Genomic DNA, 27492 nt, shown 5'->3' on the forward strand with positions numbered 1-27492 from the left:
TCAGGTGGCCGAGGGCTGGGAGTGGGGCATCCCCAGCATCTGCTCCTCTCATTTACGATAACCACAGGGCTGACTAAGCACCGTGCCAAGTGCTAAGCATCTCATTTAGTCCTCATGCAGCAACCCACGTGAGCGGTGTTATTATTCCTCTTTTATAAATGAGGAAGCCTAGGTTTCATGGGATTAAGTGGCAAGTGAGCATTAGAGCTAGAATGCCAGCCCAGGCCCAGCTGACTCTAGAGCCTGGTATGGGCTAAACTGTATCTCCCCCCAAACTCACATACTTCATGAAGCCTTAACCCCCAGTACCTCAGCGTGTGACTGTATTGGGAGATAGGGTCCTTAAAGGTAATTAAGGTTAAATGAGGTCATCAGGGTGGGCCCCAATTCAATACGACTGGTGTCCTTATATTAAGGGGAAATTAGGACACAGAGACAGACACACAGAGGGAAGACGGCATCTACAAGCAAGGAGCGAGGCCTGGAGACCCAGGCCAAGGAGAGCTCCTTCCCTCCCAGCGCTCTGAAGGAACCAACTCTGCCAACACCTGGACTTCAGACTTCCGGCCTCCAGAGCTATGAGGCTATGAAGCTCTGTTATTTAAGCCACCCAGTTTGTGGTCCTTTGTTACGGCAGCCCTAACAAACTTATACAGAGCTGGTGTGGCTGACCGCTCTGCTGGGCTGTTTCATCTGAAAATAGGATGACAGTTTTTACCCCATAGGGTTGTATGTGATGTGAGGATTAGCCGGGATAATGCCTGCAAAGGCTTAACACACAGCACTTGATGGCTATTCCTACTGGGCACACATCAGGCAATGTTTGCTGAGTGACTGGAGAGAACAGCAGAAGCACAGATGTCAGAGCCATCCATGTCTCCAAGGATAGTTTGTCAGGAGATGAGGGAAATGTGTTGAAAGGTGAAGAAATGACTTGGTTTCTATAGAAACCTGGACCCCAGGTGCCCTATTGTGGGCCACCTACCCGGTTTAATTAGCATCTTAATTAATTCCTTCTCAGCCAGGAGGTGGGAAAGGAGATGCATGGGCCACCTACACACCCTCTTTGGGGTGGGGGGACCTGAGTTCAAAGGAATGAGGTAGAGTAGAAGCGGTGGTGTGAAGTTTTAAATCTGCATCTATTTTCCCAGGGCCCATCTTGAGCTGTCTCATCTCTGGGGACTCCAGAACCCTTCAGGACTCCAGTCTACCCCCTGGGACTTGACAGAAGCTATGACCTCTGCCCAGCCCTGCCCAGATGTGATGGTTTCCAGGGCACCAGGAACAGTTATTTTGGGTACTGATATTTTACTCCCAGAAAGCTGGGAATCACTGCAGGGAAAAAGGAAGAATTCCTTTCCTTTCTGGGTGGCCTGTCTTCTACCACCAGTGGGATACCTTTTCTTTTTTCATGGTCAAAAATACCATTTAAAATAATTCAGGAATGAGCACCACTAAGTAAAAATTTAAAACTTATGTCTAGAAAAGAGACTGGAAGACATTGCCCTGAAGGTTGCAGGGGTTAACTTTTGGGAAGTTGTTTTGCTTCTCAATTTTATACCTTCCTATTCAGTATTTTTGAAGGTTCCATAGTGATGTAATGGTAGTTAACATATATTGAGCATTTATGTGTCAGGCATTGTTCTAAGCACTTGTATGAGGAAAAGTATTGATTTGTCCCCATTTTTCGGATGAGGAAACTGAAGCTAAGACAGGTTAAATAATCAGTGTGTGGTCACACAGAAGCAGGTCTGGAATTTGAACACAGATACAGACGTGCCTGGATTGAAAGGCATGAAATAAACTAGCCTCTACTGTCCCTTTTATAATGGTGGTGAGGGGAAGGGAACTTTGTTTTACTTACTGGTAAATAAATGACAATTTTAAAAAGCTAAGAAACTAGAAGAGATAGATAGATAGATAGGCAGACAGATGATAGGAAGAAAGAAATAGATCTTCACCGAACCCCCAGGCCACCATGAGCACAGTGTGTGTATGCGTGTGTATACGCGTGGGCCGGGGGTGGGGAAGAGTAATGTCTTTAAGAACTCAGAAAATATATACTGTGTTACAGAGAGACCTCTACAACCTCCAAATGGCAGCAAAGATCCTATTTGTTAGGTGAATAAATTGTCTATTTTCTAGCCAGTAAACTTGAGGTCTAGAGCAAGGGGTGGCAAGCTATGGCCCGTGGGCCAAATCCAGCCCATTGCTTGTTTTTGTAAATAAAGTTTTATTGGAACCTGGCCAGGCCTATTCCTAAAGTCTTTCACAGAGTTGTGACAGAGACCATGTGCCCTGCAAAGCCACTACTATCTGGCTCTTTACAGAAAAAAATTTAAAGTTGCTGTTATGTAGGATGAATAAGTCTAGAGATCTAAGGTACAGCATAATGATTATAGTTCCTCACACTGTACTGAACACTGGAAATTTCCTAAGGAGTAGATTTCAGGTGCACTCACCACACACAAAAAGTAACCCTGCGAGGAGGTAATATGTTAATTAGTTTGACTGTGGTATCCTTTCACTATGTATATGTATATCACATCATCATGTTGTACGCCTTAAATACCAACAATTTTTCTTAAAAAATAGAATTTTTTAGAAAGTTTGCCTACCCCTGTCTAGAACAATGCTTCATAACATTAATGTACATATGACTCCCTGGGGATCTAGTCAAAATGCAGATTCCGATTCAGCAGGCCTGGGGCGGGGCCTGAGGTTCTGCGTTTTTAACGAGCTCCGAGGAGATGCCGATGCTGCTGGTCCGTGGACCACACTTGGGAATGAGCGTGTCACAAACACTTTACATGTTTCCATCCAGAGAGGGGGCATGAACCAACTTACCAAAACCTCCAGCCATCACATACTGTATTATCAACACAGATCATTTAGGAGGTTTATTTGCCAAGTCAAAGGCTCCTCCACTTTTCAAAAGCATTTCCAGCGGCCTGCGTCTGACGACCCTCCTTTTCCCCCTGGTTCATTCACACAGAGAGTGTTTGATTTCCATGACAGCAGGGGCCTCTGATGTACAGTCAGCACACCAGATGATGGGGAGTGGGGAGAGAGCCTTCCAACTTTCTTCCATTTTTATAGTTTGTATCAACTTTTTTAAAAAGTCAATTTGGGGGAGGGCTTTTTTATAACAGACACGATGCACATCACTTATATAATAAACGTATGTCATTTATAAATAAATGTGCATGCTCTGGGGTGCATCAGCACAAAGCTTTGAGACAACGGGTAGACATGAGTTATGCCATGGCTGAAACTGGGCCTGGGCTGTGCTCGTAGCCTGAGTCAGGCCTTGGCAGGGTTTCAGCCCCGTGTGGGCCGGCAAAACACACTGCGTGGGCACGAGTTTTATTCCTCACAGGCACAGCGGCAGGTGTTCCAGAGAGAAAGTGAGCGACTGGGGCATGCTTGAGCCCTGGTGAATGCCAGCCACACGAAGCGTCAGGGCACCTGGCTGAGCATTTCGGGAGAGAAAGGACGGAGTGTGCAGGGAAAGCCAGGAAAAGACCTGCACTGGATCAGTGACAATCACAGCAAAAATTTGCCATCAGGTATTCAACACCTACTACTTGCCAGCTTCTATGCTAAGTATTACAAATTATTACATTTAATCTTTGTGAGGTAGGTACTGTTATTATCCCCTATTTTATAAAGGAGGAAAGTGAGGCTTAGCGAGGCAGAGGATACACAAAGACTGATTTTTAGAGGTATCAATTCGTAAATGCAGTGAGATTCCAATGAAACACCAGCGGATCTATTTTAAGTTTGAACACGCTAGAACTGTACACTAATGATAACGTTTGCTTCTTTTTGGTGAACACTTCCTCTGTGTCGAGAACCTTCTACCGGCACATCCTTTAACCTCCAAGAGACCCTGCAGGAGGTGACGCGCCTGCCCTTCCTCCTCGCTGCGGGGAATCCAATGCCCTCGGAGCTGGGCCGACACGTTGGGGCCCCGCTGAGCCAAAGCGCTGGGGCCCCGCCTGCAGGGGGAGCCCTTTCTCAGCGCCGCGTAATTGTGCCCATGTGCAAAGGAGGCCTAAGTCTTCTCAGATCTTCAGAGTCTCAGCAGAGGCAGAAATCTCGACTTATACCTAAAATCTCTTGATCTTACACCCTGACAACGAATTTTTAGAAATTTTAAAGCACAGCATGGACCCAACAAATCACATCCACAGGTGAGCTGGCTTTGGCCCAGGAGACCTCTGCCCTAGATGCTGACTTGTATTTTTACCTTCTGGTACTATTTCCTCCTAGGGCTCCGAGATGCTTTATCTGCTGTGCCAGGCTGGGATGTGCGCGCTGCTATTGTCCCATCTTACAGAGTCTCAAGGGAAGCAAGCACGTGCCCGAGGCCACTCAGTGGCTCGGCTCGGAAGCAGGGCTGCGCTTCCTCTGAGTTCTCCGAAGGGGGCCGGCCAGGGGCAGCTTTCAGGCTGTCACTCTGAGCTGCCTGCGGCCGTGCAGGGAGGAAACAGGAGTCAGGGGAGGGGCGGGGGAGGAGACTGGGGTCTACCCAGTCCTCCTGAGCTCTGGGCAGGAGAGCTGTCCGGACCCGAGCTCCCACGGCAGGGCCTCTCTCCTCTGCTCAGGCCGCGAGGTGGCTTTCTCGGGGCCCAGGATGCAGAGGTGGGGACTGTGGGCCGCGGCCGTCCTGACCCTCCTCTCCGCACAGGCCTTTCCGCAAACGGACATCAATATCAGCCCAGGTGAGCACGGGGCCAGGGCCGGGAACAGGTGGAGAGGAGGACACCCCACAAATGCTTGAGCTGTCAGTGAGGCCTCGCCGCCTGGCCTGCAGGCCTGCCCGACCCAAGGAATGTTGGGGGGGCCAAGCTGAGCCTCCTGTCAGCCCCTCCAGCTCCTCTCCCTCCAGCTCATGGGCACTGTGCTAGGGCCAGACGCAAAGAGACCTGGTGATAAATCCCAGCTTTGCATCTTAAAAGCTGTATGACCTGGCACAAGTTCCTTAACCTCTCTGAGCCTCAGTTTCCTTCAGAAAACGGTGGTCACAATGACACCCTCTGGGGCTACTGTGCAAGGGAGATGAGATAATCTGGGGAAAGTGCCTGGCACCACAGGAAGATCTGAAGATGATATTTTTGTTAGGGATTTGGCATCTGGGCTCCCCACTCCCACCTTGGCTGTGACAGCTGTTCCCAGGGAGCTGGGCAGGCAGGAGGACATAGTCCCTCTAGTGACCTCCCTGGCGGCCTGGCCCAGTGACACCCAGCTCTGCGGATATTCCGTGTCCCCAGGGATTGGGGTCCATCAGCCTCAGGCATGTGGCCTCCCAGTGTCCCACTTGGAGGACGCGGGGCTTCAAATGAGCTCAATTTCTTCACCCTTGCAGTAGGGAGGCTAGGGTGCTGACTCTGGGTTAGGAAGAGTCCCGAGTCCTTCAGTCCCTTCAAGGTGGAGGATCTTGCCTGTCACCTCTACTAGGAGGGTTCTTTCCAAACATGGTTTAAAAACTATAATAATAATAATACCAATAACAACAATTGATACTTTTGTAGCCCTCACTATATGCCAGGCACTGTTTTAAGCACTTTTTACATATGGATTTATTTAATCCTCACAATAACTCTGTGGCAGAGATACTATTTCTATCCCCATTAAAATAAAACTAACACTGTAATAAAACATCTGTAAGATCCCCATAAAGCCATGTTATTGGGCAGTTACAATGTTGAGGGGAATTTAAATAGTGGGGTGATAAGATTGCAAGATAAAATACCTGATGTCCAGGTAAATTTGAATTTCAGATAAACAATAAACCCATTTTTTACTGTAAGTGTCTCAAATATTGCATGGGACATACCTTATGCTAAAAATTATTTCTTATTTATCTGAAATTCAAATTTAACTGGGAATTCTTTTTTTTTTAAATCTGGTAACCCTAGTGATGGGAGATAAAGGGTGGTCGGTTCATTTTGGCAAGCATCAGGGGCTCTGGTCTGCCATAAACTCTCTGAGTGTCTGTATTAGCTCGGGCTGCCATAACAAAATACCGCAGACTGGGTGGCTTCAACAACAGGAAGAGTTCTGGAGGCTACAAGTCCAAGATCAAGATGCCACCTGATCTGTTACCTGGTGACGGCCCTCTTCCCGGCTTGCAAGTAGCCACATGGAGGAGAGAGAGAGTGCTCTGGTCTCTCTTCCTCTTCTTATAAGGGCACTAATCCCATCATGGGGGCCCCATGACTCCATCTAACCCTAATCACCTCCCAAAGACCCCATGAAAACACCATCACATTGGGTGTTGGGGCTTCAACATGGGAATCTGGGGGGCACACATTCAGTCCATAACAGTGTCTTTGCCTGCTTGCTCTTGTGCCTCAATATCCTCATCCGTGCAGTGGGTGAGCAGGAGAGAAGTTGGACAAAATATCCTTGAAAGATATTTGCGTGTTCCAAGATCTTGCCTTTCTGCCCAGCATAAGAGGAAAGTCCTGAGGCTGAGTTTGAGAGTGGGAGCGATGGGGAGTCCTCTCTCTCTCACTAGCTTGTGACCATGGGATCTTTCTCTGAGCTTCAAGTTTCCTCCTGTGGAAAGTGAGGATGATAGTGGTGTCCATCAAACGTTTTGGGGAATCTTCAATGAGATCATGCAAGTGAAGCACTTAGCACATAGAAAGCACTTGACAAATGGCTTATTACCTTACTACTTCTGCCACTGTGGTTGTTGCTGTTATGATAGAATTGACCAGGAGACACAGTTTTCTGCTGTGACAAAATGCCTTCAAAAAGGAACTTCCAGACATCTAGCCCCATGCCTCAGTCCCACTCTACAGATGAGGAGACTGAGATCCCTTCCAACCCAGCAACTTTGGAGACCTCAGAGTTGGAGTTGGAAGGAAGGGTCCCGGAAATCCACTTGGCCCAATCCTTCCACAATACAGCTGTGGAAACTGAGGCCTACAGAGGCCAAATAATCTGGCCAAGGTCATCATCCATCCAGTCCAGCAGAAAGCCCAGTTCAAGCCTCAGTGGATAAATCTGCTGGAGGAAAGTGATTTCAATGCAGAAGAGAACGTGTGAGTTAAGTGTGTGTGCGTGAGTCAAGTGGGTGTGTGTGTGCGTGTGAGTGTGTGTGTTGATGTGTGACTAGGGAAGCCTTATCTGGGGTCTTGGTGAGCCCTTGCAGACCATGCAGGTGGGCGCACAACCATAGCCCTCCTTACTGAAAGTGGGCCTGGTTCTTCTTCCTTTCCTGCATCCCGAGCCTTTAGGTACAAAACAGAACAGGGTCACTCCATCCTTCATCCCACTGCTCTGGACCTTTCATGAACATGCAAATATACGCAAATAGTGCAACCCAGCCATACCCTTAGATCTGCTTTGGAAACAAACCTTTAGACACTTCTGAGAGACTAGGAAGGATTTAGCCAGACTAGATCCTTTTCCTAAAACCCTTCTCCGAACCTGGCTTTGATCACTTTGTTTACGTGGATTAACAAATATTAAGTGCTTAAAAGAGGGCCTGGCACCTGGTAAAAGCTACATAAATATTTGCTGTTATGACTCTTCAACCATAACCATAAAAAAGTTTCCTTTCCCTGGCTCCTGAGCCCAAGAACTTTCCACAGCAAAGGAAATTCTAGCAAAGCGTTTTGATGCTCACGGCCTGCTTCTGCAGGGCTTCAGGGATGGGAAGGGAGGATCAGTCAAGTTCCGTAGCCTCTTCCTCTCCCCTCCAAGAAACTGGCATTGTGCACTCAGCACCAGGATTATTCCAGGGCCCAGGCTGTTTCTGTTGTAATAGCTCATGTTTACTAGAACACCTACTATAAGCCAGGCACTGGCTTCCCTGTGAAGTAGGCACTATCATCATGCCCATTTTACAGATGAGGAAACTGAGGCACAAAGAGGTGAGTTTCTAACTGGAGTCATCTAACTCCAGAGTCTAAGCTCTGAGGCTGGAGCACAGAGGCTTGAGCAACTGGGTGTCCCTACTTCCTAGAGTAAACCCTTCCCCACCCTCCAGTCTGTATCATAGAGTCAGACCCTAGAGTACCCCAACCTGGACACTCTAACCCATTCCCTACCCCTCCTCTATGGTCACAGAGCCCTCTGCATATTTCTAGAATGTCCCTTAGTATATGAGGACTCATTGCCATGTGTGCTATGCATTCCTCCCTCCAGACTGAGCAACTTGAGGGCACAGACCTCAAGCCAAATAAGCACCCAGGAAACATTGAATTATTACTTAATTATGTTGGTCTTAGTTATCTCAGGCTGCTGTCACAAAATACCATAGACTGGGAGGCTTAAACCACAGGAATTTATTTCTCACAGTTCTAAAGCCTGGGAACTCCAAAATTAAGGTGTTGACCAATTCAGTTCCTGGTGAGAGCTCTTTTCCTGGCTTGCAAATGGCCACAGAAAGGAGAGCTCTGGTCTCTCCTCTTCTCCTAATGGCACTAACCCCATCGTGGGGGTCCACCCTTATGACATCATGTAGCCCTAATTTCCTGAAGGCCCCAGCTCCCAATACCATCACACTGGGGGGTAGGGCTTCAACATATGAACTGGAGGGGGACACACAAACATTCAGTCCATAATGCTGTTAAATTGGGTGTTTAATATATTTGTCTTGCCAAATGAGAAAACCAAGACCAGAAAAAGATGTTTTCTGGAGGCCTGTAGTGCTTAGGAATTTTCAAGTCCATCAGACTTTAATCTCATCCTGACACTGCCACTTGCTAGCTGTGGGAGCGAGTGACTTAACATCTTTGAGCCTCAGTTTCTGCACCTATAAAATGGGGATGATACAGATACCCCTCCCAGTTTGGTCTCGACGGTTATATTAACCACGCAATGAATGGCCACTGTTATGAGCAATATAAAAAAATCACCCAGTGCTGTCTCCTTTGTATCATGTGACCACAAGAGCAGCCTGGAAGGAGGGAAAGCAAAGCTGAGGCATGAGAGGCCTGGGACCAGCAGTTCTGCACCCCAGAGCTAGGGCTCACTGGGAAGGGCCCACTGAGGGTGGGATGTGTGGACCAGGGAGACAGCAGGCAATGAAGGTGACAGAGCCCTCCCAGTGGCCACCTTCCCAGACACTGGGAGACACTTCCGACCCCCTGGGACATCTGGGGCCCAGTAGTGACGGGGGGTGGGGAGGCCGCCAATGTGGCCCCCAGAGCCTCCCCCTCCACTCCCAGCTGGCTCTCAAGGCTGATCTGGGCAGGAGGCAGCAGGGTAGTGTGTTTGTGGGCGGCTGGACTGGGGCCAGGGGAGCGAGCAGCCAGATCGTGTGGGAAGGTGACAATTTATTCTTTTAAAAAGAGAGAGATTAAAAAAACAAGTCCTGAACTCCGATGGCATGTCCTCTTTCCTTAACAAGCTCAGAGCTTCCAAAGGCTTTGACTCCCACCCCAGCTGGGAGACCCTGGGGGCCTTTGGTGCTGCTAATTGAAGTAAAATACCACGTAGTTTGGCCTCGGTTTCCAGAGCAACAAGCTTCTTTGTGCATCCCTCCCCGCTTCCACCCCTCCCCTCTGTCACCTCCAGCCTCATCCCTCTCTCAAATTCCCAGCCAGGCTGAACCTTCTGCAATTCTCCAAATGCTCCCTTCTCTCTTATACCTCTGGGCCTTTGCACATGCTGTGCCCGCCACTTGAAACACTCTTCCTCTGACTCTTCCTCATCCTTCAGGTCTCAGTGGGGGTCTCACATCACCCGCTCCAGGAAGCCTCCTGGATCTCCAAATCTGAGTTATGTGCCACTTTTAGGTGCTCCTGTGGCAACACCTTTATTTTCCCCGTCCGGAAGGGGACTCACTCTTGTGTCCTCTCATAATCACCAGTGGACACCCTGAAGGCAGGGTTGGGGTGGCCACCAGTTCAACTAGGGAGAGAAAAGGGACAAACAAATGACCAGTTTCCAAAATAATTTGAGCGCTGCTCCCTCAAGTTTTTGCCTGCATGACACAAATCCGTATTAATTGCATATTAATGACATTTTATTTCTGTGCTTATTTTTCTTAATGTCAGCCTCCAGAGAGTGTAAGATCCATGAGGTCAGAGGTCACCTCTGTGTAGTGTGCCACAGTATCTCGAGCACATAGCCAACTACCTGAGACCAAGTAGGTGCTCAAATAAGACTTGTTGAATGAATAAGGGGATGAATAAAGAACCAGACCATCAAGAATGAGACAAAAGGAAATGGGCTTAAATGCAGCAGGAATCTCTAAATTAGGTCTGGATCCACACAGCCTGGCTTGAAAACCCAGCTCTGCCACTTAGGAGCTGGGTGACCTCAGGCAAGTTACTCAACCTTTCTGTGCTTTGGTTTCTTCATCTATAAAGGGGGATGATCGTGGCACCTACCTTGTAGGATGTATGAAGACTAAATGAATTGATATGTACAAAGCACCTGACACAACGCCTGGCTCAGACGGAAGCTCAGTAGGGTTGGCCCTGGTTATAATGTCACCATCACTACCTGAGTGTCAAGCTATAAAGCTATAGAGATCTCTTCCCCAGAGAGACACAAATTAGCAAAGGCTACTCTGGGTTCCACGTTGATGAAAGTCCTTTAAGGGACTTCCCTGGTGGTCCAGCTATTAAGACTCCACACTCCCAATGCAGGGGGCCTGGGTTCGATCTCTGGTTAGGGAACCTAGATCCCGTGTGCTGCAACTAAGAGCCTGCATGCTGCAACTAAGACCTAGCAAAGACAAATAAATAAATAAATATTTTTTTAAAAAAAGAAAGTCCTCTAAGATCCTTCTAATCCTTGTTTCTAAAATCCCAGAGGTAAAGGAGGTAGGGGGTTGCCAGGCAGGGTGGAGTTCATTATCATCCCAGTGCAAGCAAGTGGCTCCTTTTTGCCTCCCAGGTCCTCCCAATTAAAGGCCTTTGCCTGCCCAGGTGGAAAGGGGAGTAATTGAGCAGTGACCTGTCACAGCCCCATTTTCTGGTATGTTTCACCCCAGGCATCCATAACCACCACTTGCTCAGTGGAGACAATAAGGGACCAGGAGTGGGGAGAAGGGCGGGAAGGTGGGGGCTGAGATTCTCCGTTGCTAACGAGCTCCCTGGTGACGCTGATACAGCTCCTCACAGCAGCCACTGCGCTAAGTAATCCGGAAAACCAGGCTCAGTCAACTGCCTTCGGTGCTGAGTTAGAAAAGTCCCGGCACGCCATCCTAGAGTCAAGATACACCAGGTTGGAGGCATCAGGGCACATGGGCGGTGCCCACACCCTTCTCACCACTGTCCCCCAAAAGGGGCAGTGGACCCAAAGAAGCAGCATTTGATTCCCTAGCATGCATTTAGTCATTCAAAACTAGTTATTGCACACCTACTATGTGCCAGGCACTGGGGAGAGGGACGATCACAGCAGACCTTGTGCAGGGGGAGGCCAGACTGAACAAGAATTCACGGGGATGTGTGAAAGGAGGGGTGAGGGGCTCTAGGAGCTCTTAGAGAGACTCCTACCTCGTCTTCCCTAAAGAAGCCACCATGTGGCTGAGACTCAAAGAAGAAACTCGAATTGGCCGAAGACAGGCCGAGGGAAGTATCTGCAAAGATCTGGACACGCTTTGAAAAATGGCAGGAGCTGAAGCAAATCTGGAGCATGTTGTGAGCGACAGGGGACAAGCTGCAGGGGCAGGTGGGAGCCCTGTTCCCGAGGGTGATGGGCACTCCTGGAGGGCTTCGGTGAGATGAGATCAGGGTGTTGGAAGGATGCCTCTGGATTTGGAAGGTGATATAAGGCAGGAAGAACAGCCAGGCGTCAGTTGAGGAGGTCTCTGTGAGAGACGACAGGGGGAGGAAGAATGTGGAAGGAGAGACAGAGACAGAAGTGGGGGAGGGAGAGGGAGGGAGGGAGGAAGACCGGAAGGAAAGAAGAAAAGAAGGAAGGGAGGAGGGAAGAAAAGAAAGAAAGAAAGGAATTGGAGAGGTGCTGGGAGATGGAATAAACAAGACTTAAAAATTGACTGGATGTGCGTAGAGGGAAAGAGAGGAGGTAAAGATGATTTGGGGCAAATATCCAACAATGCTAGACAATTCTGGTCAGTTCCAGCCAATTCTTGTCAGTTTTGTCTAATCAAAATCATGTGTGTATGGGACTTCCCGGGCGGTCCAGTGGTTAAGACTCCACGCTTCCACTGCTGGGGGCACGGGTTTGATCCCTGGTCTGGAACTAAGAGCCCGCATGCCGTGTGTGTGTTTGTGTGTGTGTGTGTGTGTGTGTGTGTGTGTACACATCTGTGTGCATTTTTCTGGGGAAAGAAAGGAACAGTAGCTTTAATCAAGACAGCTATACTATAATATTTGCTATCAAATAAATCACAAAGGTAGAGCAAATGTAATGGGGTATCCTAGGTTGGATATTGGGAACAGAAAAAGAAAAAACTGGTGAAATCTGAATAAAGCCTGTAGTTTACTGAAGAGTATGTACCCATATTAATTTCTTAGTTATGACAAATGTACTGTGGGAATGTAAGATGTTAACATCAGGGGAAACTGGCTGAAGGTTATTCAGGGACTCTGTATAATATTTTTGCAACTTTTCTGTAAATCTAAATTTATTCGAAAATAAAAAGTTTAATTTTTTTTAAGTGAAGGAAAAGAAAAAGAGATAGAGGACAACGAGGGTGGAAACTTCCAGATCAGACCTTATGGTAAATTAGAGAACAGAAAACGTCTCCACTATAGACATCCAGAAATACAGACAAACTTTACAAACATCCTTTGAAAATTAAGCTGGGCTTCCAAGAAAGTGAGGAGGGCGACCAGTGGCGGGAAACAAAGTTAGAGATGGAAACCAAAGCAGTGGGCACATGCGCAGCAGAGCACTGGGTGTGGTGTCAGCCTCCCTAATACAGAAGCTCGGGCTTCACATCCACACCGGGGAGGGAGTGATGAGACTCGGACCCTTTCACAGAGAGGAGACCCGTGAAGAGTCCCACCTTACAGGAAAGGATACGCCGAGTGGGGAGGGGGCAATCCTCCCTCTGTCAGAGAGATGACGAAGAAGTTTGTCAGCTTCATCCCAAACTCAGGGAGGAAATGCAAGACTTCCCCTCTGCAGCATCCTTTGGTGAAGTCTGTACCATTAAATTTAAACACAGTGTTCTAGCAATGCCCCGGGGCTTTTAAGCCATGGGTTTATAATAGTTATATATTTTAACTCCAAAATTAGAAAAATAACACAAAGTCTACTTCTAATCAGTAGTGTGGCTTAATTTTTGTTAAAGAAACTACAGGTAGGCTGAGAAATGTGGACGTTTGCTGTGATGTTTTGTGTTGCTGCCCTGTGGGGTTATTTTACATTTTGGAGTTCTGCCTTCCATCTAGGGAGAGGATTCTATTGACATTTGGGGTCAGAAAACCCTTTGCTGTGGGGATGTCCTGGTCATTGTAGGATGTTTAGCAGCGTTTCTGGCTTCTACCCATTGGATGCTAATAGCACCACCACTTCTATTTTTGACAACCAAGAATGTCTCCAGGCATTGTTTAATGTCCCCTGAGAATCAGAATCACCCCTGGTTGAGAACCAGTGCTCCAGGGTGGTCGACTAAGGGGGGCCTGGGATGTGGCACTTTCAGATTTAGAACTGGGACAGTCCTGGGCAAACTGGGGTGGTTACATCCCCTACTTCCATCTCTAATATGAATAGCTAGGGTGCAAAATAATTATAGGATGGGTGAGAGTGGGGAAAGTGGTTTAGCACCAGCAAATATCATACTCTTGGGCTAACTATTCCAGCCAACACCTGGACAGACGTGGCCACGTCCTCACCAATGAGTGTCCTTGGTTACAAGTGATGGGTGGAAAGCAGATGGAAATGATTTGCTGCTTCTCATCCATGCAAAGGGGGAACTGCTCCAAAAGCAGAACCCTGGGAATGATTCAGCCGAATCTCTCTGTGTGGAAGGAATGGGCAAAAGTCCCCACAGGGAGCTCAGCAATGCCCAGCGTCACAAGGGGTCCTTCAGCCCTCTCAGCTTCGAGGCAATGTCCTCCTAGACCAATGCTCTCACCTGAGAAAGGAGGAGACCGAAGTCCGGAGAGGGGCAGGGAAGGGCCGAGGTCCTGAGCCCCCTAACTCCATAAGCAAGAGTTCTCTCCCTTTGCCATGTAAGGGAGGGTTAAGAGAGCAAATTCTGAATCAGCTGGCTCCAGTATGGATACTGGCACACACTGAAAGACAGTTGGCTGGGACTGGTGGGGAGAGGTGGGACAAGCCAGGACTGACCAGCGCAGCTGCCTAGGGTGGGGGAAGGGCTGGTTCTGATCAAACAGGGAAGCCCAATGGCTCTCATCAGGTACAGGTAGCCCAGATGGAAGCTGCCTGCTTAGCATAGCTCTATTATTTTTTTAAAGCTTTATTTATTTATTTAAAATAAATTCTATCTATTTATTTATTTGGCTGCATCGGGTCTTAGTTGCGGTATGCGGGATCTTCATTGTGGCACGCGGGATCTTTCGTTGTGGCACGCGGGCTTAGTTGCCCCGCGGCATGTGGGATCTTAGTTCCCCGACCAGGGATCGAACCCTCATCCCCTGCATTGCAAGGCAGATTCTCAACCACTGGACCACCAGGGAAGTCCCAGCATAGCTCTATGGACTAAAGCAACTGTCCCTTTCCTTCCCCAGAAAAATTCATATAGATGCATATGTGTGCGCATACATGCATACGAACTTTTGATTTTGCATTTAATTTCAAGGGATTCACTGGACCCCTGAAGCCCATTAACCTCAGTGATGAAACCCTGAGCTAATCGTTAATAATCATACTATTATGGAGCATCTATACATGCCAAGCACTCAGCGACTTTATTTGACCCAATTAGTTGGCCTAGCAACCTGATGAAATAGGGGCTAACACATGATTAACCATCCTCAGCCCTATTGGTTTCCCATGATGAAGTATCATGTGGATTTTAAAATTAAAGACTTTTTGGTGTCAGGAGGCCTGGGTTCAAATCCCTACTCTGCCTACTACCAGCAGGATGATCTTGAGCAAGTCACTTAACCTGTCTAAGTCTCAGTTTCCCTCTACGTGCTTGACACATCATAAATGCTCAGTAAAGGTGGTCCACTACTTCCTTATTCATGAGCCCAGCCAGCTATTACAGTGGCTTTGAAGGCAAGATTTCACACCCCTGGGCATCACAAAAGGGACCCCAAAGATCTTCCAGTCGGACAGCTGAGAAGGGAAGGAATGTGCCAGCATCACATGGCATGTCAGGCGCAGAGCTGGAGCTGGGTCCCGGGCTTCTGGACCCCAGTCTAACAATTTCACCGCTGCCCGGTGCCTGCTCTCACAGATGAGTCACCCAGCTGAGTTCCAGGCAGGTTCTCAGCATGCATTTCTCCCCCAGTCAGTCATCTTCAATCGTGGTTTCCAAAAAAAGTATATGCTAAGAGGCCTCCAGAGGGGCTGAGACTTTGGAGAACTTTAGTGTCTCAAACATGGGGTTTTTGTTTGTCCCTTTTCAGAATTAAGAACACATCCTGAACCCCAGTAGTTCCACGGGCTAAAGATATAAATAGTCTTGACTACAGTAGGGAAATATACACCTTGGCCAGAGAGCCCAGAAGTGCAGACTGAAATAAGATACCATTTTTTTGCTTATAAAATTTGCAAAGATTGCCATTAAAGTGGTAACACTCAGCGCAGGCAAGGGCGCTGTGAGATGGGCGCTCTCAGACATCACCGTGGGAGCATAAATTGCTTTCAGGAGGCAATTTAGCAAATTGTATCAAAGCCTTAAAAATCTATCCCCAGAAAATCATCAGAAATGCTGCAAAAGTTTATGCACAAGGCTTTTCATCTCAGAATTATTTCTAATTGTTTTTTAAAAAGAGAAAACAATCTAATTATCCCAAAATTGGGGAATGATTAAATAAACTCTAGGGGGGCCACTCGGGAATATTAAAGAGCTATTTGAAACAATGTTTACAAAAATTTATAATGACATGAGGGGAAATGCTTATACTCTTAATTTTTAGAAATCAGAATACTGAGAGGGGTGTATGGTCAATATAACACAATTGCATTTTTAAAAAAATCTTTGCATTCAACATGACAAGAAGGAAAACACTCTAATGTAGTAACGTTTTCCAAGAATTCTGTAATGAGCATATATTACTTTTATTATTTTGTAAACTTTAGGTATGCGTTAATCATAAGGCGACACTTTACTTTCATGCTTATAAAGATGTCATAAGCTGTAGCATCAACGTTTGCACGGCCAATCTTCTTCCCAATCCGTATTCTCTCTGCCCCCAGCCATGCCAGAGCTGCCCCAGGCTTCCCTGTGCCCACTGTTCTGGATGGAGTTCAAAGGCCACTGCTATAGATTTTTCCCTCTCAATAAGACCTGGGCTGAGGCTGACTTCTACTGCTCTGAGTTCTCCATCGGCAGGAAGTCCGCCAAACTGGCCTCCATCCACAGGTGAGTGGACTCCTCTGTCCTCTGTAGCCCAAACAAGCACCCCCTTTGGAAAGGGGTGTGGAGAATGGTGTGTCCCACTGGCGTTTCTCTTTGGTAATTGCAGCTTTTATTCAGCCCAATTTCTCATTGAAACTGGCCCTGGCAGTAGAGGACAAAGCATTTAGCAAGGGTAGCAAACAGCAGGCTGGAAGGTCCATTTTTATAAGTGCCGATCTTGTGCTGTGCCCTGTTCTGTATCACAGGGGGTTTGACCCTATGATATAACTCACATAATATGTATGTAAAGAACATAACATAAGACGTAATAACTGACATTTATTTGCTAAGAGTTTATAAGCATCAAGTTCCCGCAAACCATATTAGGTAAGTATCCTCATTTCACAGATACGGAACCTGAGGCTCCAAGAAGGTAACTTGCTATAAAGTGGTGGAGCTGGGATTTGAACCTGAGCAGTTGGGTTCCATAGCCCACCCACCAAGGCCTCCTTCAATGTTCCTCCATGCCTCCTAAGCCCCAGCCATGCTCACCATCTCGAAGTCCTCTCGAAGTGCTCCAGCCCATTTACGCCTGCATACTTTGCACATTCTGTTCCCTCCACTGGGAATTCCCATCCCTATCTTATCCCCCAGGGAGACACTTCCTTAACCTTCCAGACTCAGCTCTGCCATCTTTCCACCGAAGTCACCCCTGCCTCGATGGCACCTGACTGCACTCACCACCCACCTCTCCAGGAGCACTTTCTTCATCACTTTAGTGACTTCTTTTCACATCTGTCTTCCTTGCTGATTTGTGGGTTCTTTGAAGCCAGGTGTGATGTGTTCCATTGCCACTAAACTACAAATTTACAATCTTACCTCATTTTTCAAGAATCTCAGAGATTTGAAGTTAGAATGACGGTTGGTTTTTTATGCTTTAGAGTCACTGAGTTTTGTTAAGAGTGGGGAAGGGGTCCTCAATCTTAGTTTCCAAAGAAGTCTTGAATCCTTGCATCAACTCATCCAGCAGATTTATTGAGCACCCACTGCATCCTTGGTGGTGCTGAAGAATATAGTGAGGCAGTCAGAGTCTGACCAGGAAAACAGGAACCACTACAAACATTTAACACGGAGAGAATTTCATGCATACACAAGTGATGGACTCTGAGAACTTAAAGAAGCAGTAGTGTATCTAGAGACTCACTCCAGCAGGAAGCCAACTCCACCCCTAACTGGAGGGCGGGCCAGTCCTGTGGGAGCTGGAACCACAGAAAGCAGGCAGCCCCTGCCAGCACCTCCCCAGGCAGACAGGGAAAGAAATACCCTGGCTTCTCTCTCCCTCCCATCCTTCCCATCAGTGCCTCCCATCACATGGAGGGCAGCTGACATGGAAGCCTGGGAACGGCGATCTTCGGGGGTCAAATCCCCTGTGATACAGAGCACAGCACGTGACTGGCACTTATAAAGATGGATAAAATAAGTTCTCAAAAATAACCAGCCTATAGAGGAAAATGAAATATATGCAATAAAGAGTAAATTTAAAAGTGATTCCAAATGAAGATTTCCCTTTGGCCAGTCCACAGGAAGGACGGCTCAGCCTGCCTCACGGTGCGTGGAATCTATCCCTTGGTTTAATAGGCATTAGAAAGGATTCCAGGCAAATTCAGGGGTTTTCCAACAGCCCCTGACCCAGATCCTGTTCTTTTCTGCCTGAACTTACCTCCTTCCTCTCTTCTCAAGTCCTAACATCCCTCTTTTTCTCTCTTATACTAACGTTTCCCAAATGTTATACCAGCATTTCCTCTCTTATACAGGTAGTTTTCCACTTTGGTATATAATACTTTCCCAAAAACATGTAGAAAAGTTGAATTTGCACAACGCATTCATCTGTTGTAAGTTCAGTTCCCATAAAGCTAGACAATATTATAAAATCTCTAATTACATCTTGTCTTTGAGACACAATCCAATTTTCTAATTCTGGCATTTTTTCATGCTTTGTAATTTTGTTCTTTTCCTTCATAATTAAGCACACTATCAACTTATGTTCATGGAGCGTCTGATTAAAGTTTAAGGTTTTCATACTTTCAGCTTACCTAATAATTTCCATCTTTGCTTCAAGTGACAGTTGAATTAAGTTCATTTGATCTCTGCTCCTTACTACTTGCAGTAGCACCTTGGGCCTTTCTATCTCCCAGTTATTTTGACCAGATATGGGGAAAATGCAATAAAATATTGAAATAGTTTCCTGAGCAGGTGCCGCTGAACAAAGATGGCACTAGTGCTAAAATGCCTGGGCAGTCACTCCCCCAGATGACCACTCACCATGCATGTTCAGCAGTTGATGTAGGACACCCCGAATTGTGCATGAGAGGGGCACTTGGGGATGCCAGTGCCTAGCTGGGTAGGACCAATGGCAAAGACCCATTGGACTGGAGAGCACTTTGTCCCCAGAAATCTACCACTCTGCTATTAGACAGAACACATTGTCTTGGAACATCGGCATTGAATAGAGCCTGGTGATGGTGTGAGATAAGATGTCAAATGGAAAAAAGGCTTCGTGTGGGTCCGTGTTGGTCTCTCTCTTTGGGGAGACCAGCCCATCGGAAGTAGAAAACTAAACCAACCAGCCTGCCCTGGGGAGCCTGGAAACTTTGTGCTACAGGTGGGCAAGAATTGGATAGAGGGTGCTCGTGGAAGGTTTCCTGGAAGAACTGGTCCTGGATCAGGATCTTGAAGGCTTGGGAAGCTTAGGGAATGGGGGCAGCTGATGTTCTAAAGGAAGAAACCTGTGCAATGTTATGTGCATTGATTGAGGGCATTAGAGTCAGTCAGCCCTAGGCTAGTCCCCACTCCATCACTTCTTACCTGGGCGACCTCGCCCAAGTCCCATAAACTCTCTGAGCCAGAGTCCTCAGCTGGGAAAGAGAAGTAGTCACACTGACTTTAAGGTTGAGGGGCTTTAGAGGAGATAAAAATGGATCTGAAGTTCTTATACAAGTGCTTGGGTAACTCAATGCTCCATGGTGGGAGCTGTTATTATTTTTATTAATTATAATTATGGGTGTCTCAAGAGGTCAGTGCTTACTTAGCCTGCGCACGTCAGATCATCTTTCTGAGGGCAAGTAAGCCTTGACTCACCCGCCCTCTTTCCTTTCCATTGCCTCTAATATTTAGGCTGCTATAAAAAAATATCACAGACTGGGTGGCTGATAGACAATAGAAATCTATTTCTCACCGTTCTAGAGTCTGGAGTCCAAGATCAGGGCTCCATCATGGTCAGGTTCTGGTGAGGGCTCACTCCCTGGTTTGCAGATGGTCATCTGTGTCCTCAGATGGCAGAAGGGGCAAGGGATCTCTCTGGGGCCTCTCTTATAAGGGCACTAGTCCCATTCACAGGGCTCCACCTTCATGAACTAATCACCCCCAGGGGCCCCACCTCCTAACACCATCACATTAGGGGTTAGGGTTTCAACATATGAATTGTGGGGCAGGGGACTAACATTCAGTTCATAACAATATTTGTTTAGCAATCCCCAGCATGTGACTGCCTAGAGCACTGTGTTGAGAAGGATTCTGAGAGCCAGAATTCTGAGTGCTTCTGGGATGGATTAAGAATGTCTTCCACAAACACAAAATTAAGGAGAGTAGATATGTGTGCTTTGACTTGCCACCAACGCCTCAAGCAAAAGGAAATCTATTGGTGGGTGTTCTAGACAAGGTGGCAGCCTGTGGAGAGCGGTCATTTAGAACAGCGGTCTCCAACCTTTTTGGCACCAGAGACCAGTTTCCTGGAAGACAATTTTTCCACGGACCAGGGCGGGGGTTGTGGGGGTGATGGTTTGGGCGGTAATGCGGGCGATGGGGAGCGATGGGGGGCGGCAGATGAAGCTTTGCTCGCTGGCCCGCAGCTCACCTCCTGCTGTGTGGCCCGGTTCCTAACAGGCAGCGGACTGCTACTGGCCCACGGCCCGGGGGTTGGAGACCCCTGATTTAGAAGACGCCAATGGGAGCAGATATACACCGTTGTAACGTAAAGGGTACCTCAACATAGTCCTGTTTTGAAGTGAGTTATCGGTTAGGTGTTTGTTCGGTCTGGGGCTGATTATTATTACTTTGTAATGACTTCTTCAACACACCAATGTTCACCTTTTAGTGTCATGTGGAAGCCAAAAATGTGGAATCCCTTGTCCAGTGGAATCTGTCCCTCTGGGTCTGTGAACTATGCCTGTTATTTGTTCGTTTTCTGTCACATCCCTTGCCCACCCTTCTCATCCCTGCAAATGACATTTCCCAGGCTCATGGATATTGGGGCACTAGGTGAGCGGTTACCTTGGCCCCCCTCCAGGGCCTCCAATGCAGCAGCTCCAAGTATCATGTCCACACACAGCTACAACCCCAGGAAGGAAGGCAGTGGTGGAAACTGGGGCCTTTTCCACACACCACTCTCCATTTATAGGGGAGGAGAATATTTCCAAGACGTCCTCTGCCAATTCCCCCATACATCTAATTGGCTGAACTTGGTCAGATGGCCAATGTTAGCTGCAAAGGAGGCTGAGAAAGTGAAATCTGGCCTTCCTAAATTTGATTGTAGGCAACGGGCAAAAGGATTAGGAATGACTGTGAGGTAGGTAACCTGTAGCATCTGCCGCTGTGCCTGTTTGCTGCGAGGATGAAATGAGTTCATGTATATAAAACATTCAACATAGTACCTGGCATGAAATCAGTGCTCAAGAAACATTTTAATGACCTGAAGAAAAAAAATCTCTGTGTTCCTATCTATCTGTCTATCTATCCATTCATCCATCCCTATTTCTCTGTTGTTTTTGGCAGCAGACTGCCTCCAGGGTCCTCCATCAATTTCTTTTGTTGGGTGAATTACTTCATAAGCTCTTTGAAATAGGAGGTGAGAATCCCCCAAGAAGACAGCAATACCTTCTGCTATGGTTTGAATGTTTGTGTGCCCCCAAGATTCATATGTTGAAATCCTAATGCCCAATGTGATGGTATTAGGAGATGGGGCCTTGGGGAAATGCTTAAGTTCTGAGGGTGAAGCCCTGATCAATAAAGTTAGTGCCCTTATAAAAGAGGCCCCACAGAGCTCCCCTGCCCCCTTCTGCCATGTGAGGGCACGGCAAGAAGTCTGCACCCAGAAGGGGCCCTCACCTGACCATGCTGGCACCCTGATCTTTCATTTCCCAGCCTCCAGAACTGTGAGAAATAAATTCCTGTAGTTCATAAGCCATCCAGTATGTGGTATTTTGTTGTAGCAGCCTGAATGGCCTAAGATACCTGCTGAAGAGGGTGGATTGATAATTGCAGGATTTGGTTTTGCTGAGTCGGCTATGCAGGTTCAAACCTCGAGCTGAATTTTCCAGCAAAACAAAAGATTTGGAAGATGTTCTGTGAGGAAGGATTAGGAGGGAGGAGGCTATGTAAGGACTGGCGCCGTAAGGGGGGCTTTTGAGAAAGAGCAAAAACACCCAGTGGAGATTTTCGTTATTTGATGTATACAATGCAAAGTCAGCTCCTTTCTTTGTCTCTTCAATATAATCCACCTTGTTTGCTAGTGTTTTTACATTTCTAGGATGAGTAACAGTGCTGAGTCCTGATTTTGGACCAAATCCAGAGATGCCCCTGAGAGGACAGCCCATATGGGTGCCTTAGTTAAAAAAGGAAAAGGAGAAAGCAGGACTGCATCACATCCTCTGTTTACTTTGGTCTGGGAGGGCTAACAAGGACTTCTGTCCATTTTCAACTCAATCCTATGGCAAGAGGCAATGAGTAACAGGCTACGGGGTTTCTTACCTTCGCAGCTGGGAGGAGAATGTCTTTGTGTATGACCTCGTGAACAGCTGCGTTCCTGGGATCCCAGCTGACATCTGGACAGGGCTTCACGATCACAGGCAGGTGAGGAAGTGCTGACCATCAAGCCCTTTTGGAAGTTCCAGCCAAGATTCCATTTTGACTTAACCAGCCTTTCACATGGAACCCGTGTGCCAGGTCACTGCTGTGTGCCCAGCACACAGACAGATCAGACACGATGATGCCCCAGTTAGAATATGATAATCGTTGTGAAAGAGGGTATTATGGGAACATATTGGATGGCCAGGGGTGGCCTCTGTTTAGGTCTGGGTTCTCCAAAAAGCAGACACAAAAACGTGATTGGATGGGTAAGAGGTTTTTGAGGGAAAACATCTGCGAAGGAAAAAAGAGGGGAGGGTTGAAGAGGCAGGGAAGACCTTCAGGCCATGATGTGGGTCTGAGCCCTGTGAAAGAAGAGGGGGAGGGAACGACTGAGCGGGGAGAGCCTTAGATCACAGCTCACCCTGGAAAGTCTTGGCTAAGCCAGTGGGGTGTCCCCAGGCAAAGGATGCCCATTCGAGGAGTCCCACATTGGGCAGGAGCAAGCCAGCACTAGTACCCCTGACATGCTAAGTCACTAACTGGGAACAGCCTGGAGGAAGCACTGTCTCACTGTGAATGCAGTGCTGGGTCCAAGGGGCTTTCAGTCAACCATGCTCCCTCAGCTGGTCCTCCTGAAGGAGCTCTGAGCAGTACATGTCTACAGCTGCCACGGCCTCCCTGGGTAAGAGATATTTAAGCTAACGTCTAGTGGATAAATAGGAATCAGCCAGAGGAAGAGCATTCCAGGTAGAGGGCACAGCATGGGCAAAGGTCCTGAGGTGGGAGAGATCACGGCACACTCAAGGACATTAAAGACTAGTGTGTCTGGGATGCAGAGCAGCGCAGGGGTGAGTGGAATAACGGTGGAGAATAAGGCCCAAGAGGCTGGCTTGGGCCAGATCTCATACCTGGCAATATCACAGCACACTCCACCTGGAGATTTGGTCTCCACACTTTCCGTGGACAAGTTGTATCCTTAGCATCTCTCCTGCATGTATGCCTCCAGCCCTGCCTCAGATAGGGTTCCAGTTCCAGCTCCTGTTCTGCCACTTACTGGATAGTAGGTGACTTTGGGACTTTTTTTTTTTTTTTTTTTTTTTTTGCGTCTCTGAGCTTCAGTTTCCTCAGCTGTAAAATGGGATGACAATAATAGTGCCTGGTTGTAAAAAGTAAATGGGCCAAGGTATGTAAAGGACTTAGTCTGTGCTCGGCACACTGTGAGAGCTCATTAAGGGTGGTCGAAGTTGCTATCAAAGTAGCAGAAGTGGGACTTCCCTGGTGGTCCAGTGGCTAAGACTCCATGCTCCCAATGCAGGGGGCCTGGGTTTCGATCCCTGGTCAGGGAACTAGATCTCGCATGTATGGTGCAACTAAAAGCCTGCATGCCGCAGCTAAAAGATTCTGCATGCCACAACTAAAGATCCTGCATGCCGCAACGAAGATCCCATGTGCCACAACTAAGACCTGGTGCAGCCAAATAAACAAATATTAAAAAAAAAAAAGTAGCAGAAGTATCAATAGTGGCCAGACTCAGTACAGATATTTTAAAAAATCAATAGAATTCATCTGGCAAAAACTTGTATAGAAGTTGTAACATTAAAAAACCAAAATGTCCCATTATAATAGTAACTTTAAAATTGGCTTATGAATATACTTAGAGTTAAGGAACTTGTATAACAAGACCTAAGAATAATATTAACAAATGATACAGTAAAAGGACTTGTTTTTATATTTTTCTTTTCAAGCCTAGGCACCACATGCCAGGCACTAGCTAAGTCTCTTAATGCTTTTAATTCATTCAGTCCTCTCAATAATTCTCTGAGGGAAATATTAGCTCTATTTTATAGTTGTGGAAACTGAGGCTCAGACAAGTTAATTAACTTGTCCAGATTGCAGAGCTAGGAAGTGGGTGGAGCTGGAATCCCAGGCTCTAGTCTCTCTCCCAGAAGGAGCATGCAGTTTCCATTATATGACATGGCCTCCAAAATCATCAGTGCTTTGGGAAACACTTCTCTAAAAACTTGAATAAATGGAGAAATGACTTTTGTTCCAGGACATTGCGAAGAAGTAGTTCTTTCCATAGTTAATTTGCACATTTATTGCAACACCAGTCAAATTCCCAGCAGGACTTATCTTGTAATTGGACAGACTAGTTCCACAGCAAGAAAGAAAAACACACACTATTTGGACAGAAAAAAAAGAGATGAAGGGTGACTCCCACCCACTGGTAAAAAAAATTTTTTTTTAATATGGCAGTTAGGGTCTTGAGTACTGGAGTCAGATAGACCCGGGTTTGAATCCTAGCACTAATGCTTTAACTGTGTGAATTTGGGCAGACTAATCTGAGTCTCAGTTTTCTCATCTGTAAAATGGAGATGACAACGCCTGCTTTGCAGGATGGTGAGGATAAAATGAGTAAAGCACACCTGGCATGGTAATAATAAGCCCTCAACAAACGGCAGCTAGTAATGTTACCAGCCAGAGCCAGAACCAAACTCAAGTTTGGCTGCTCGTTGCTCAAAAGACAATGTTCGAGAGACAGGGTTGGTAGAACAAGAAAGATGCTTTATTCCAGAAGCCGGCAACCTGGGGAGATGATGGACTAGCATCCCCCAAACCATCTCCCAGTTGCTGGTTAGGAGACAAAGGTTTTAAAGGGGAGTTTCAGGGGTGCACAGGCAGGGGGGCTATGAGCAGAACAGCACAGCCAGCTCCAACAGTCAGCTTGAAACTGGTCATGCGGTGGTCGGATCAGCATCATCTTGATTGTTTTAAGCATAATCTTCAATTCCAGGGTCAGTTTGTTCTCACTTCCTTGAGGCCAGTTCTTGGCACTGAGCTAGCCATAGATTCAGTACTGCTCAAGATGGAGCAGCTTATGTCATGGCTGCGGTCTGGTCATCGTGCAGTTAGCTTTTTCCCTCTGGTGGCAGTCATAATATCTGCAAAACAACTCAGGAATGTGCATAGGACACTGTGATCTATATCTTTCAGGAAGGAACTAAAGATTCTGTGACTCTATTGTCCTAATCATTAACTGTTTGAGCCTGCTTTTTTGTGACTCAGGGAAGGTCTGGGAGACTATAGCTTTTCTGCAAACAAGAGGCAGAGGACATGGAGGGGCTTTTGTACCTGGGAGGGCCCTGTAGGGTCCTGCTCAGTTTCAGTAATGGTGGTTAATAATAGTATATCAGATAAAAGTGAGGGCTTCTGCACTGTTAGATACGGAGGTATTAGAATGTTACCCCAAGCTGGAGCTGGCTCAAATGCCTGATCTTTCTCTCCTTGGCTTGCTTCCTTTCCTCTGGGTGCAACCCCCCAGGAAGGGCAGTTTGAATGGACAGACGGCTCATCCTATGACTATAGCTACTGGGATGGGAGCCAGCCAGACGATGGCATCCATGCGGACCCAGAAGAGGAGGATTGCGTGCAAATATGGTACCGACCCACCAGCGGTGGGTGCCCTTGAGACCAGGGCTCTTGCAGGGGTGCTGGGGAGGTGCCAGGGATAGCCAGGAAACTGTGAATTATTCAACACCTTGGAGAGTGACCAGAGGTCACTGGGGGGTGGGGGGGGGTGTTAAGGGCGTGGCAGTTCCCTATGGTGGATGCATTTTAAACAATGTTTAATGGTGCGTTGTTGACATGCAAACGGTAATTTGGATGAAAAGACATTAGAGATAGAAGCATGAAAAAGAGAAAGAAACTTGTATAGAGACCAAAGAATGGTGCTTTTATGTCATCTCACCAATGCACCAGAGGCGGCTCATGCTTCTGGACATTAGAACGAAGGGATGCCTGGAGGAGCGCCCAGGGGTAGTAGTGAAAAGAGTACCCAGATGGGTACAAGTACTGGCCCTGTTGCTTTCTAGTCCTGTGTCCTTGCAGGCAATTACTTATTCTCTCTGAGATTCCCTTTTCTCTTCTGTAAAATGGATTTAATAATCGTTGCTACCCCCAGGGCTGTTCTGAGCATTGAAGGAGATATAGTTGATACAGCACAGTGGTAGGAGCATGGACTCTGGAGTTGAATGTCCTTGTCTGAACCCCAGCTCAACCACTTATGAATTGTGTAGCCCAAAGTAAGTGCCTTAACCTCTTGGTGCCTCAGATTCTTCATCTGCAAAATGGGACTAATGACACAACTCACGGGGTTGATGTGAAGGAAAAAGAAGATAAGAGACATAAAGTGACTGCAATGGTTTGCACGTGGTATCAGCAATCACCACCATCATCGTGAACAACAACGTCACTGCTCACACCAATCTGAAGAAGTAAAAACTATTAATATTTCCATTTTGCAAATGAAGAAATCAAGACTCAGAGAAGTTACATGATTTATTCAAGTTTGTCCAGCAAGCAGATATGGAGCTGGGTTTCAAACCTATATCTACTCCAGATCCAAGTGCTGAACTGCTGCCATTCCTACTTCGCTCCTTTTTCTTTTTCTGATTAGGGGAGGGAGGCGTGGAACAGCAACTTGCTATCCTGGGAGCCGGAGCTGGACCAAGCCTCTGGGTGAGGCCTGTCCTGCTCCTCCACAGTGGCAAGTCAACACTAGCCTTATGAGAGAGTAAGGCTGGACAGCAGCCTCATTAAGCATCAGCAAGAAAGCAATGCCAGTGTAGACACCAGGCCTACGGAAGAGGACTTTTACTCTGGTGGGATGGCGGGGTTACTTTTACTGTGGTGGATGGACCTTCACGCAGAGTCTCTGCTTTTTCCCATCACAGCTCTGAGGTCATGGAATGATAACACCTGCAGCCGAAGGTTCCCCTTTGTCTGCAAGATCGCAGCTCTGACCATTCACTGATCCAGTCTCGCCCTCTCGGAGCAAGCCCACCTCCAGCATCGACTTGTAGATGTACCTAATGTAAAGTCGACACTCAATAAATGTAAAACACACAGAGGAGACAAATCTCCCAGACAGAGATTTTATATAAGCAAATCTTAAGATACAGAGTGATCACTTGGTGACGAGTGACAGGAAAACCAACTCAGCTGGCTTGATAAATAAAGGATGGTGGATTTATTGGTCCAAGTAATAAAAGTCCAGGGGTTGTTCTAGATTCAGAGTTGAATCTCACTGGCCTGGCTCAGGGCACATGCCCATTCCTGAAGCAATCTCTTTGGCATATGCTGGTCGGCTAGACCCTGCTTAGATGCAC

At 47.1% G+C, this 27492-nt stretch overlaps 1 protein-coding gene across 1 annotated transcript; it reads left to right on the forward strand.

The window, feature by feature from the left end:
* Positions 1-4639: 4639 nt before the first annotated feature.
* CLEC19A (C-type lectin domain containing 19A) lies at positions 4640-27137 on the forward strand. Its single transcript, XM_007188325.2, has 5 exons — positions 4640-4727; positions 16279-16444; positions 22234-22327; positions 25647-25779; positions 27058-27137. Exons 1-5 carry the CDS (start codon positions 4640-4642, stop codon positions 27135-27137), a joined length of 561 nt encoding a protein of 186 aa, XP_007188387.2.
* Positions 27138-27492: the final 355 nt, after the last annotated feature.

This window comes from Balaenoptera acutorostrata, chromosome 15, assembly GCF_949987535.1.
Source record: "Balaenoptera acutorostrata chromosome 15, mBalAcu1.1, whole genome shotgun sequence".
Lineage (NCBI taxonomy): Eukaryota > Metazoa > Chordata > Mammalia > Artiodactyla > Balaenopteridae > Balaenoptera > Balaenoptera acutorostrata.

Coding starts and splice junctions, on each gene's coding strand:
- CLEC19A (XM_007188325.2), top strand. CDS start 4,640: ATGCAGAGGTGGGGACTGTGGGCCGCGGCCGTCCTGACCCTCCTCTCC. Junction 4,728..16,278: donor GGACATCAATATCAGCCCAG/GTGAGCACGGGG, acceptor CTCTGCCCCCAG/CCATGCCAGAGCTGCCCCAG. Junction 22,328..25,646: donor GGCTTCACGATCACAGGCAG/GTGAGGAAGTGC, acceptor GCAACCCCCCAG/GAAGGGCAGTTTGAATGGAC.